At 35.7% G+C, this 13362-nt stretch overlaps 1 protein-coding gene across 1 annotated transcript in view; it reads left to right on the forward strand.

Annotated features, from left to right (window-relative positions):
- The window catches only part of LOC146468841 (uncharacterized), a 37949-nt gene that overhangs the window by 16657 nt on the left and 7930 nt on the right, over positions 1 to 13362 (forward strand). The window contains exons 3-4 of the mRNA XM_085123890.1: positions 10148 to 10273; positions 12060 to 13362. The exon at positions 12060 to 13362 is cut by the window's right edge and continues 305 nt beyond it. Of these exons, the coding sequence (XP_084980016.1) occupies positions 10148 to 10273; positions 12060 to 13362 (1429 nt within the window). The remainder of the gene's footprint in view (positions 1 to 10147; positions 10274 to 12059) is intronic.

Here is a 13362-nt window from a genome sequence, read left to right on the forward strand (position 1 = left end):
ACTGGTTTTATGGATTGGAATTTCACTCAGTTGGTTTAATTCATTGAAAACCATTTTGGCTATATCACTGTATTTCTTTTTTGAATTGAATCTCTTTGTGAGGAGATCAATGGTGTCAAAATCAACCTTCTTATCAAGCACTTTTTGCCCATCTTTTGATGCAATAAGACGTAATTGTCCCATCAATTTGGGGATATCAATCATGAGACCACCATACTGACCATATTGATTTATCTTATACGCATTCCGCTTTGGTTGTGTATGCAAACCTTTACCACTGAGGGTTTTGAGACCTTCAGGGATTACTGCAATCCGATCTCTGTATTTTTGCAACACTTTGATTTCTCTGGTCAATAAATCGATTTTGACTTGATTCTTGGTTTTACCTTGACCTTTTGATAAAGGACCTTTTTTCTACCAATTGCCTGTATTGTCTCACCAACATATTCATCATAATCATCAAAATTAAGCGAACCATCCTGAATACGATGGAATACTGAACTAGGCGGAATTAATTTATATTTCATCATTGTCTCAATTTCATCATCATCGAATCCCTTGTCTAGATTTGCTTCATATGGTGATTTCATCATAGCTGGTTTGTAACCAATTGGCAGTTTTGTTTCTTGTTGTGGTTGTGGTTGTGGTTGTGGTTGTGGTTGTCCAGGCTGAATTGCTAACATCTCAATGTTCTCCAAACCTGATGTGATTGCTTTTTGGTTTTTCTGCAATTGCTTAATCAATTTATCCTGTTTGTCGTCGATTGTTTGTTTTGTCTCTTCCTGAGCTTTAATTATTGGTTTGAACGTTTCTGATAAACCCTGTTGTAAATCTTGTTTATTATGCTTGTATTCCTTCAACGTGTCTCTTACCTCTTTAGTAAGGATTCCAGCCTTAATCTTGGCTTCAGATATTTGTTTCAATCGTTGGATATCCATTATACTATTTGCTTACATAAACTTATCTCGACTTATCTCAACTTATCTTTCAGAAATCATATACAAATCCATCATTTTTATTGTCTAATTAAATATTATAATGGATATTCCAAACTATGACAATAAAAATGAAAACAATGATTTCAAACGGTTGTATGGATTCATGCCAAATGATACATTTCGGATGCTTATCTGTGGTAATACTGGTTCGGGGAAAACTAATCTTCTTTATCACATGCTTATGAGACCATTATTATACTATGATCAGATACATCTTTATGCAAAAAATCTAGAACAAGCAAAGTATAAAGATATGATTCAAAAGCTAAATGATATATCAAATAGTGTTGGTTATGATGTGATAGTTTATAGCAATGATCAGATAGTTCCAGTTGAGAGTTTAATGGATGATGAATCACAAAAGATTGTCATATTCGATGACTTTATTTGTGATAAAAACCAAAAACCATTAATCGATTATTTTATAAGAGGTCGGCATAAAAACTGCTCTGTTATTTACCTTAGTCAATCATTTTACAAGACGCCAAAGGACATCAGGTTGAACTGTTCACATTTCTGTGTCTACGACTTCCCAAGCAATAATGAACAGAGTCTGATATCCCGTGAATTGGGAGTTGATAAGGGAACATATATTAAAGCCACCAAAAAACCATATTCTTTTCTCTATGTGGACAGACCTGTGAAAGTTGTAAAAAGAAACTTTTACGGAACAGTCTAAACAATTAGTATAATGGGAATTTTCAATGATGAAACAACTTCTACATCAGGTTCTGGATCAATAGGACAACAAGGTCCTCCAGGTGTTGGTTTTATACTAACAGATAATGGTGATTATAACTTACAAGACAAAAAAATGGTTAATGTCAAACAAGGCACTGATCCTAATGATGCTGTCACAAAGAGTCAGATTCAATTGTTGGATGGAGCACAATCAGGTACAGTCATTAATAATAAAGCAGTAATTTACAGCAATACTGGCAGTGTTCATACCAACAGCATATATTTACAAGATACACCAGACGGCGCTGGTAGCTCTAATGATGTTCGATTAATGACCGAGCATCAGTCTTATCAAAACATTCATCTTAATATACCAGATTTGAAAAACTTTGATGGTCATGGTGGACGAGCTAAAAGCGAAATTATGGTCACATCAACAGAACAACATATCACCGGACGGAAAACATTTTTTGGTATTAATGTTTTAAAACCTGATAATGACGATCAAGCAGCGAATAAAAAGTACGTTGATGATTCTGTTAAAAAAATACCATCACCTGATTTATCAGGTTATTTGGAAAAGGATGGATCATCACCAATGACTGGTAACCTTGATATGGGTAATAAACAAGTCACCAATCTTGGTGCTAATATACAAAATACCTATGATGTTGTCAATTTGGGTTTTTGTGATACTAAATACCAACAAAAAGTTTCAAATAGTGATCTTGATATGGATCAACATCGGATAAAAGATATGAAACACCCAACTGATGATAATGATGCTGTTACTAAACACTACGTTGATCAAAACTTTTTTAACCGTATAAATCCTGATGCATTGGATGGTGATCTAGACATGCGTGGTCATACAGTTAAATTTCTGGAATTATCAAGCGAGCCATCAGCTGCTGCTCGGGTGGCTGAGCTGAATCTCAAAGCTGATAAAAACTATGTTGACAATCGAGATACCTATGTTATCAATACTGTTTCAACTTTAGTTAATACCAATTTGAACACCACCCTGAGAAGAGATGGAACCAATTCAATGACTGCTGATTTAAATTTGGATGATCATAAGTTGATAAATGTTAAAGAGCCAACCAATGATAAAGACGGTGTAAATAAAAAGTATTTTGAAGATAAACTTGCTGAATCACATTTGATTAGCAGTCACAAAACAAACGAATTCAAATACCTGTATGACACAGATGAATCAGCTTCGGAGTATAATATAAGGGTAGATGGGTTTGAAGAAAACTTCAGAGAAGCTTATTCAATCACAATGATTAAGGACACTGATGGATCTAATGATTATCGAAGTGGTATCTCATTCAACATTTATCCATTACCCATTGGTACCTACACAATGGTATTCGAGTATTATTTCCCTGAATCCACCAATGTATCATTGTCAACTCAGGGAACAACTGTCTATATTCACAAACAGGTCTATCGAGCATTCGACACGTATGGCAAACTTCTTGTTCAGATTAATAACAACAGTAAAACCACACCTCATCGTATAACATTAGTCATCCATGGCAGAGCTGTAGTCCAGAACCCAGAAGGATACTTGGTTATTTATGGAATCAAAGGATGGAGTGACAGTGTTGATCCAAGGGTTTATGATGGGTTGAAAAATGAGATGTACGCTGATATTAATATGAATAATAATAGGATCGTAAATTTGGCTGATCCTACAGATGATGAAGAAGCTGTAAATTTACAATTTCTACAGAAAAAAAATGGACCAGTTCGGATTTTCGGAGATGTTATACATAATGGTTATTTCGTCACAAAAGGCGCTTATCTCAGATTCGATAAAAAAATATGGATCACAGATATAAGATTTATGAGAAGAACTTATGAAAGGGTCACAGACACAATTATTACAACACTTCTAAGTAATCAAAAAAATAATTATAACTTCGATTTTCAAGATGCTAACACAGTATGGATAACTGTAAATAGATTATTCGATACTATTGTTTCACTGCAATGTGCAAAATTAAGAAACATCTATTTTACTATTTATCACAAAGCAATATTAATATAATAATATTATATACAATGCCATACGTAGAAGATGAAAACGGAAATAAGTTTGAATATACAGTCAGACATGAAATGCAGCAAGATATCATATGGAAAGAACCAATTCACGTCAATGATGATGATCACCTTGACACAGAAGACCGTCATCTGATTATCAAAGATGGAACACAACCAAATCATGCAATATTTCTGAGTCAACTCCAGAGCCACACAGAGGATACTATCAAACCACTGATTGACAATAGTATAAGACAATCTTTGGTGCAATTGGATTCTGACATCAAAGGACTATTGGATAATATGATGCGTACTAAAGTAAAACCGTTAATAATCAGCACTATATTTATGAAGCTCTTAAAAAATCATAAAATTTTGTGTGACAATAATTATAGAAGACTATGATTGATGTAACAGATTTTAACCACGTCAGCAACACATTATCATCTGACCAAATTGATGAATTGAAATCTTATTACAAAACATATCACAAAAAAATGTGGATTTACAAAAAAGCTTATAAATCCTATAGAAAATGGAAATTAATCGGTAACATCAGTTCTGCAATTATTGCTGCTGGTGGTATATCCAGTAGTATACCCACTTCAGGCATATCTCTTGTTGCGGCTACTGCTGTTTCACTTTTCATTCAAATATATTTGAAGCATAAAAATCTTGACATTAAAACATACCAATGTCATTACGCCTTTCAAAGATACGGGCACTTGTTAATATCTATAAAAGAAATCCTTAGAAGTGGCGAATTTGATGATGATCTCCTGAAAAAACTACAACATGCTGATTATTATATTTTAGACAACACACCGATTGTTGATAAACAAGCAAGGATGTATGATAAGTTATTTCACTGACCTATTTCACCACCAATCAAATCCAATACACTATCCCAATATTTTTTATAACTAGCCAATGTTCGGTCACTCTTAATACAAACAAGCGGACTGTGTTCTAATCCCATGGCGCTTAAAATTTGTTCTAATAAAAATTTTATACTGATAATACGTTTTCTTTTCCCATTAATATGGGGAAGAATTTTATTTATTTCGACGAAAATACGATGTATTTTTGCCCTCTGTTGATAATTAACACATATCACCGATGCTGCTAATAAATCATCGATTATATTTTCAAGATGATATTTTCGATTGTAAACGCTCTTTTTACGAAAGCGATAAAGATTCTCTCGGAAATTAACATATTCGTTTACTACTTTATAGCCAGCAACTTGCCCGCAATTTTTACAAACTGAATAACCTCTATCAAGAATTATATAAGCATTATCACAACAACATTGTTCGCGTTCGTTTGACTTACGATTTTCAAACTGCTCATGACAGAAAGGACAAGACTCTCCAAAATCCCTGAAACCTTCGTGTATTTCTGAATCACAATTCATTCTACTATACAATATATTATTGACACAATATTGTTTAATACATGTAAGAAAAAAATAATGAAAAAAATCCTTTGTCATGCAAAATGTGAAACTTTTTAATATTTAAACAGTTTCAATCAGTCAAATCAAACTTAGAAAAAATACGATAAGAATACTGAATTCTATAGAAGCCACTTTCTGATTGCTTCTCTTTTCAACCTCAATAAACTCTTCAGTTTCTGGAAATCTGCAACTGAATTTCTGCAGAAGCCACTTTCTGATTCGCTGAAAAAAATCATACGACTGTCTCATGACCTTGAACATAATAGACTAAATTTAGACGTAAGCGGGAAAGTCCCACTGCATTACATCATTTCCGAGAAAGTGAAACAGTATTTGGATAATGGCGTGAATGCGTTTCTTACGCGTAAGAAAAAAGTAACGTCGAAGAGACAAGCTATTGACAGTAAAGAATAAATTTTTCATTTAAAAATCCTTAAGGTAAATTAAGGATTTTTCCATAAAACATTATTTCAAATACCTAAATTTGATAAAACATCATAACGACTATCTTCTTCATCACTAATTGGAACATAATAGTTTCTTTTAAAATGCTCTGATTCTTTTCTATTTGGATGTATTTTTTTAAATTTATCATATGATATTGTATTTTCTGGGAAAAAATATTTCTTAAATTTCGTTACAAAAGTTTTACCATCATTAACACAATTAAAACAAACTGGAAAAAATTCATTTTTATAATTAGTAAATATCCTATATATTTTATTCTCACTATTTTCAATATATTTATTTTTTTCACATTTAACTAATTGTATTTCTTTACAATTCACACATATAAACATTTTTTTAATTATTTCCTCACAAAGTAAACATTCCAAAATCATGTTAAAATCATTTAAAAATCCATTTTCAAGCATATATTCATTATTAAGTTTTAAAATTTTTCTATAAGATTCTAGGTATTCAGTAATATCTATCCCTGAAATTTCCTTAATATCTTCAATTAAATATTTCTTTTCATTTTTCATACATACAATAAAATAATTCAAACGATTTATCAAGTGGTTTTTCAAAATTAATAAATTAAATTTACTCATTCAATATACTATATATACTCACTATTTCTTTAAGTCATTTTTGGATTTGACCTTGGGAAATTATTAGCGCAATTAAAAGCGGTGGCTCCATCGTCGCTTCGCTCCTCTTCCCACCAACGCCACCGCGGAGTTTTTAACGCTTTTCCTCCCCTGCTCGCGCTGCGCTGCCGAAAAGCTAAACTCCTGGCTTCGCCTGAGCCATAAAAACCAAATAAAAGACCAAGCGTAGAAATGACTAATGATTTCATATGATGATTATTTTAAACGCACTTTTGTGGATATTTTAATATAGAATTCCAAAAAGTTTTCTTTTGAAAATGCCTTGAGGATATTTCGACTTGGAAAAATAATTGATTCTATTTTTTTAAAAAATATCAGCGCAAAAAATCAGCGCAAAAAATCAGCGCAAAAAATTAACCATATTTTGGAAAAAGGCGCTGATCCCCTCATATCCCATACTACTGTGACGGCCCGTAAGAGATAACCATCTTTTAGACCGGACACGAAATTCTGAGAAATACCAGTCGTGCCCCTCATCCTTTGACACTAGTGCGCGCTAGAAAATAAATTAAGGTTAAACTCTTATCTTAAAATTTGATCAGCCCTTCCGTCAACAATAATGCAGGATAATGTTGGGTATTTCCAGTTAAAATTTTATCCCCATCAGTGACTCATCTCAAACAGACATTAAAGCTAGGTTTAACAAGTTAACCTAAAAAGATTTTTTTTTTCGTTCCATTCATGGTGAACGTCCTTATTGCATTGATTAACCGTATAACACATTGCAAATCTTGCGCACCTTTTGAGCTTCATCCACAACTTTTGCGCGTTGATCCATGGCGAAAGACAAACTTCACTCTCCTAAATATATTAGCTTTAAGTTTTGTTTGAGGATAGTATTGAAATACTGCATTGAGGTTTCAAAAGGTCTTAATTTGTTGACTTGATTTAAATTAATTTCGGTTTTACTTTTCCTGCCTGAATGTTATTGATGAGAATCCGGCACGGACAATACAGAGTGAATCTCACAAGAGAAAAACTACATGATTATTGTTTCAGTCCATTAAATATACCTTGCAGACCTTGACTTGCCTCAATTTCTTCTTGATTTTCGCACTGTCATCACAAGGGCGAATCTTGACATTGTTTGTTCCTGTGCTTTTCGCGCGCTTGTGTATCACATTTCACTTGTCACGCAATGAAAGTTATTCGCGTTGTTCAAAAATTTGAATCTCTAATATGCGGATTTTGAGACAATTTTCAGCCTTGCCTCGGGGATGTGATATCGCCAGATATAATGTGAGTAACGATTGCAGACAAGTAAGAGCATTTCTTTATATCTAGTTTCCAGTCGTGTTATCCGGTTGTGATTGAGTGAGTCAAGTAGTCAGTAACAATGTTGCACTATTCTTCAGTATTTTCGACAAACACAGAAAAACAAAAGCTTGCTTGGCAAGTGCATTTATACAGATGGGCATAGAGAAGATTTTTGTTTCTACTCTTTGGTCATAAATGTATACAGAGGTAAAATAACGGACGCGTTTCATTCATGTGGCAAGTCGAGAACCGGCTGATGTTTACATTTCCCGTCGGTGCGCGATTTTTTCAGTTTTTTCTTGTGGTGGACTTTATTCGTTATATTTTAGGCAAATTCTGTTTTAGGTCACGTAAAAAGGGAGCATTTACATTTTCTAGCTTAACAATAACGGTAGTTTGGAAGTGTAGCATGATATGAGAGACAGGGTATTGATTTCACTGATTTCAAGTTATTTCCCTGGGAACGGCTCTTTCATCTCGCTTGAACTGCTCAATACAAACTCGAAAATTTCACCTGAAAGGAATCATTTGATAACCTAACGCGAATATGGGGAGCACTCAAGTTCGAAGCTAGTTATTTACGTGTATAAAAGCATAAAATGAACACAGAGACCTTGGCTTTTATCTAAAAGCTTCCGTGAAGTGTGTTGATTAGTGCAAAGTAACAGGAGGAACATGAAGTACTGAAATGGTGATTTGTGTCAAAGTGCATTCCACACATCTCGACCTAGCGCGCTTGCTTTTCACGGGCCAAACTAAATATTTTAACATGATAAATAAGAAAAATTGCCCGTTCAAAAAAGTTATTTCATTACCAGTATATTTGTATACCCTTGATGATATGGTCATCTGCAATATGGCAAAAATCACTCTATCTAAGGAATAGCAAACATTGTATTCTTTACGTGGGCAACTTTAAATGAAAAAATGTTCAGGTGGAGATAAAATATAGTTTGGAAGCAAGCACAAGGGATGTAAAAACGATTGTGAAAGTGTCAACTCGAGAAAACGCTGCCTTGTCTTGAGCGAGAGTTTCGAAAATGTACTAATTTGCATAATTTCAATCGGGCCGTCGGCCGCGTTTTGGCCGATTTCGAACTTTCCCAATTTTTGTCAAAATAAAAATTCGCTGGAACTTTTGAATATTATTTTTGAAAATAGTCCACCAAAAGGGTCTTTTGGGGCAAATAAAAAAAAATTCGAATTTTCGCTTTTGTCGCCGGATTCTCGAAAGTTACTGACAACCGCTCTTAAGGAAAAGAAAAAGGTCTTTTACGCCACAAAATTGTAATAACATCGACGCAAACTGTAATAAAGTATTCAACGCAAAATGTAAGAACTTTTCTGACGCATAATGTAATAACGCAAAATGTAATAACTCACGAATGACGTGTATAGTATTTTGAAATCAGTATTATGTTTTAGTGTACATTCACCTATGCATAAATTGAATAACAGGAGTACAGGTTTTATTCTCCACTCTTAAAAGTTTCAGATCGGGGGACTGGTGTTTTCTTACCGTATCTACTTATTGTGGCGCTTAACAATGTGACTTTTAGGTGCTACGCTCCTTTAAAACAGTCACTTTTGGAAACGTTAATGCATAATAGACATAAAGAGACTCAGTTAAAAAACTCTGTAGATCGGACTCGGGCACAGCGAAACCTCTCTTTACGGACACCTCTTGATGCGGACACCTCTCTTTTACGAACAGTTCACTTGGTCTCTGAGTGACCGAAATCCATCTAAGGCGTACTTCTCTAAAATTGACACCTCTATGATACGGACACTAATTCATGTTCCCGCGGTGTCCGTTTTTAAGAGGTTTGACTGTAGTTATATGAGGATGAAACCCCCTTCGTAATCTATCACCCTAGAGTTAATGTTCATGTGCTTTGAATAAGTGACCGCGTTGTTATTGAGGGCTGAGGTGCTTTTTGGAGGGCGGCGCCTATTTTTCGAGTGCCACACGAACGTGTATAATATACGATAGAAATTGTGACCATGTCGAGAGTCCCTGCAAAATGCAATATTAACACAAAATGTAATAAAGTTTTCAACGCAAAATTTAAGAACTCTTCTTTTGAATAAGCGTAGCACCAAAAAGTCACATTTTTAAACGCCACCATAAGTAGATACCGTAAGGAAACACCAATCCTCCGATCTGAAACTTTTAAGAGTTGAGAATAAAACCTGTACACCTGTTATTCAATTTATGCATAGGTGAACGTACACTGAATCATGATACTGATTTCAAAATACCATTCACGTCATTCGTGAGTTATTACATTTTGCGTTATTACATTGTGCGTCAGAAACGTTCTTACATTTTGCGTTGAATACTTTATTACAGTTTGCGTCGATGTTATTACATTTTGCGTTAGTATTACATTTTGCGGCGTAACAGAGTCCTTTAAATTGCTTTGATTGGTTATAAAAAAATGTCATGGAAGCTCAATAACTATGGTGAGCTGCTCGTTTATCGCGTACCACTTGTGTGACACTCCTACTATTTCCCTGCTTACCCTAGAAAGCATGGTTAAGGTTTTTAAGTTTTGAATATTTTTTGTTTAACATTTTAGGAGGTCATTATTCGGACACTGAAGCCTTTGTCAGTGAAAGTTGTTTACCATGCCCTAACGGAACTTTTGTGTCTGAGAACGATGCGCCTGGGAAGAGCGCCAGCGATTGCAAAGCCTGTCCTCAAGGTAATACCATTATCTTGCTAAAATATCCAGAGTGTTTAAAGGAATTAAACATCTACAGTGAAACACAAGGCATGTAGTAACCTAACCCAGTCTAAGATTCCAAGCCCTGGAGAGGTTTTGGGGCATTGTCCCCTCTTTCACTTGTCCCGACGCACGGATGAAAAACCAAACGTGTCGCTGCAGAGTTTACTCATCCCTGGCCAAGAGACTCAAACGTTGGCGCTTCCTTTTCTTTCGTTTTTTCCGCTAAACAAACGAACAATTGTCCTTACGGGTAAAGATTGAAACGATTTGCAAGCATGGGCAACTTTCAACAACAACAAATTAAAAAAAACAAACAAACTGGAAACAACAAAGTAGTGCATATGAGTACACTAGTTATGTAAGGGTTATTGGCCTGGAACGAGGGGATATCTGATATATTCCCCTTGCGCCCGAGGGCACGCCACGAGGGAAATATATCACAAATCCCCGAGGGACAGGTCAATAACATGCTTATTTTTTCTGTTGGTGAGGTTTCCTTAATAGAAACAAAGACCTTAAATAGTTAAATGCTTATTTTATAACAGGTCGAAGTCTAATACACAACACTTTTTGATGACAGTTGTAGGCAGTGAGATTTCGGCTCTGAAGATGTTTTTCTCAACTGTTTTTTGAACTTTGGATTATTCACACAAAAATATGTATAAACAATTGCTTTTGTCTGCTGGTATACGTGGTAAACACTGCATTCCGTACACTACACGTGGTTGAGCGGCTGTTGTTAAATTTTGGAAATAGTGTGCAGTCAGCTATCGTTCCGTGTGGAAACAACGATAGGCGGTTGTGAAGATGAAGTCTTTTTAACCAAAAACTTCCTACACTGTCTTTGCTGAGCGGATTAGTGACCGTAATCCTGCAAATGTAAAGAAAGCTAACAGTGGCACAGTACGAGTATGGAATGAGTGGCCTGTTATTAAATTACTAGTAGTAGTAGTAGTAGTAGTAGTAGTAGTAGTAGTAGTAGTAGTAGTAGTAGTAGTAGTAGTAGTAGTAGTAGTAGTAGTAGTAGTAGTAGTAGTAGTAGTAGTAAAAGTTATGTTGTTCATTTTTTCTTTAATAGTAAACGATTAAGCACTCGTTGAAATTTTTGAGAACACTGAATAAGGGGAATAAGTCGAGCGGTATATGACGAGGGAGGGGGGAGATATATATTTCCCCCTCGTCCGTTGTTATCAGTTATTGTTTTCAACCCCGCCCTCCCCTTTTTAACCAAAGCCGCACCCAGCTTTTCAGACAGTTGGTAATTGACAGGTGCTATTGCATATATTCAACCGAAAAGAACAAAGGAAACCGAGCCAACCGAAAAATAAGAAATATTAATTTATACTGCGCTAAATAATTCACCTAATATTTTTGAAAATCCAAGGTGGCTCCTAAACCCCTCCTATAACATCTTTTTTTAGTGAGTTTGCAAGAAGGTGCGTATTGGCATGCTGGTTAGAATTACATAGTAAAACGTTGGGATCATAAAGCTCGTTTTTGTGTTATGCTAACCTAAGCTGAAACAAGGGATGTTTTTAACGGCTACATTTTTGTTATTGTTGCTTATTAAGTCGAACAATTATGACTATGTTTGCACCATTTACTGATAAAGAATAGCAGTACTTATCGATCAAATTATAACTGAAGAGAAAAGCTGCAAACCGTTATGAGCGACCTCAAAATCACAAACAGACATAGAAGCAAAAAGCTATACATGCATAGATAAGGAGATTAAAAACTATACTTTATTTTTCGTTAACAGGAACTGATTCTAGCTCTTTTGCTGGATTTCGAGCTTGCAAATGCCTGCAGTCGTTTTATCGGACAGATCTGTTTGGGGAATGCAAACCATGTGGTGCTGATGGTTTAGAATGCGCTGATGACTTCGCAACTTTAAAGTCTGGTTTCTGGTGGTACTGGGAAAATGAGACACACAAACATCTCTATAGAAAATTCACAAGCAATGTCCTTAATGTTACCGCTGAAGTTAATGCACACGTTAATGGCTCGCTACCCAATCGGTCTTTAACTAAGTACCCACACGCTGTACCAAAACCTCATAGATGTCCTCGCCAAGAATCTTGTACTGGAGGTATAGATTCTAACTGCAGCACTGGATACAAAGGTCCGTTGTGTGAAGTTTGCAGTGATGGCTACTACAAGCAATTTAAAAGCTGCGAACTGTGCCCAACAAAAAAATGGATGATCGGGCAGCTTTCTATCTCGGCTGCAGTCATTATCATAATAATCGCTATCCTGGTATGGTCAAGCAAAAAGAAAAGCAAAAAGAATGTCGGGCGTTCTTCAGTGGACATTGTTCTTGGGCGGCTCAAAATCGTTATTGGTTTTTACCAAGTAACGTTTGGACTGCTTGAAGCACTTGCATACATTGAATGGCCCCAATCTCTTGCCCTCATCGGAACTTATTCCCAGGCTTTGCAGTTAAACGTGTTCCAGATTGCGCCTCTTCACTGTCTCTTCCCAGAATTGAAAATTGATGCATTTGGAGATCTTTTTTCCATACTCACGCTAAACGCTTTAGTTATCATCCTGTCGATCTGTGTTTACGGAATCAGAAAGTTATACCTCAGATTGCGTTCCACCTTGGATGACCAACAGAAGGCCCTAAAAATGTCTGAGACAAAAGAGTTCATCTACAGAAACGCTTTTTTCATCCTTTATGTTACCTACCTCAGCACGTGTTCGAAAACAGCAGCCGTACTGCCTCTCGCTTGTCGCACGCTTTGCAGTGATGATGAAAAGGATGATTGTAGCAGATATTTAAAGGCGGACTTTGGCATAAACTGTAATAGTTCAAGATACAATCGTTTAGTTATCGTCGGATACGTTGCCGTCGGTTACGTGCTTTTCCTGCCAGCAGTTTCCTTCCTCACTCTCTTCTTGAGTCAACGAAGGGCGCTGCAAACTATCCGAGACGACGACGAAGGTGGAAGTTGCGACGACGACAATGAAGCAAAAAGCGCTGAATTGCTTACGGGATTACGATTCCTGTTTGAAAATTACAGGCCTTCTGCATGGTACTGGGAACTTGTTGATACAGTGCG

This window comes from Pavona decussata, unplaced genomic scaffold, assembly GCF_977016875.1.
Source record: "Pavona decussata unplaced genomic scaffold, jaPavDecu1.1 SCAFFOLD_128, whole genome shotgun sequence".
NCBI lineage: Eukaryota > Metazoa > Cnidaria > Anthozoa > Scleractinia > Agariciidae > Pavona > Pavona decussata.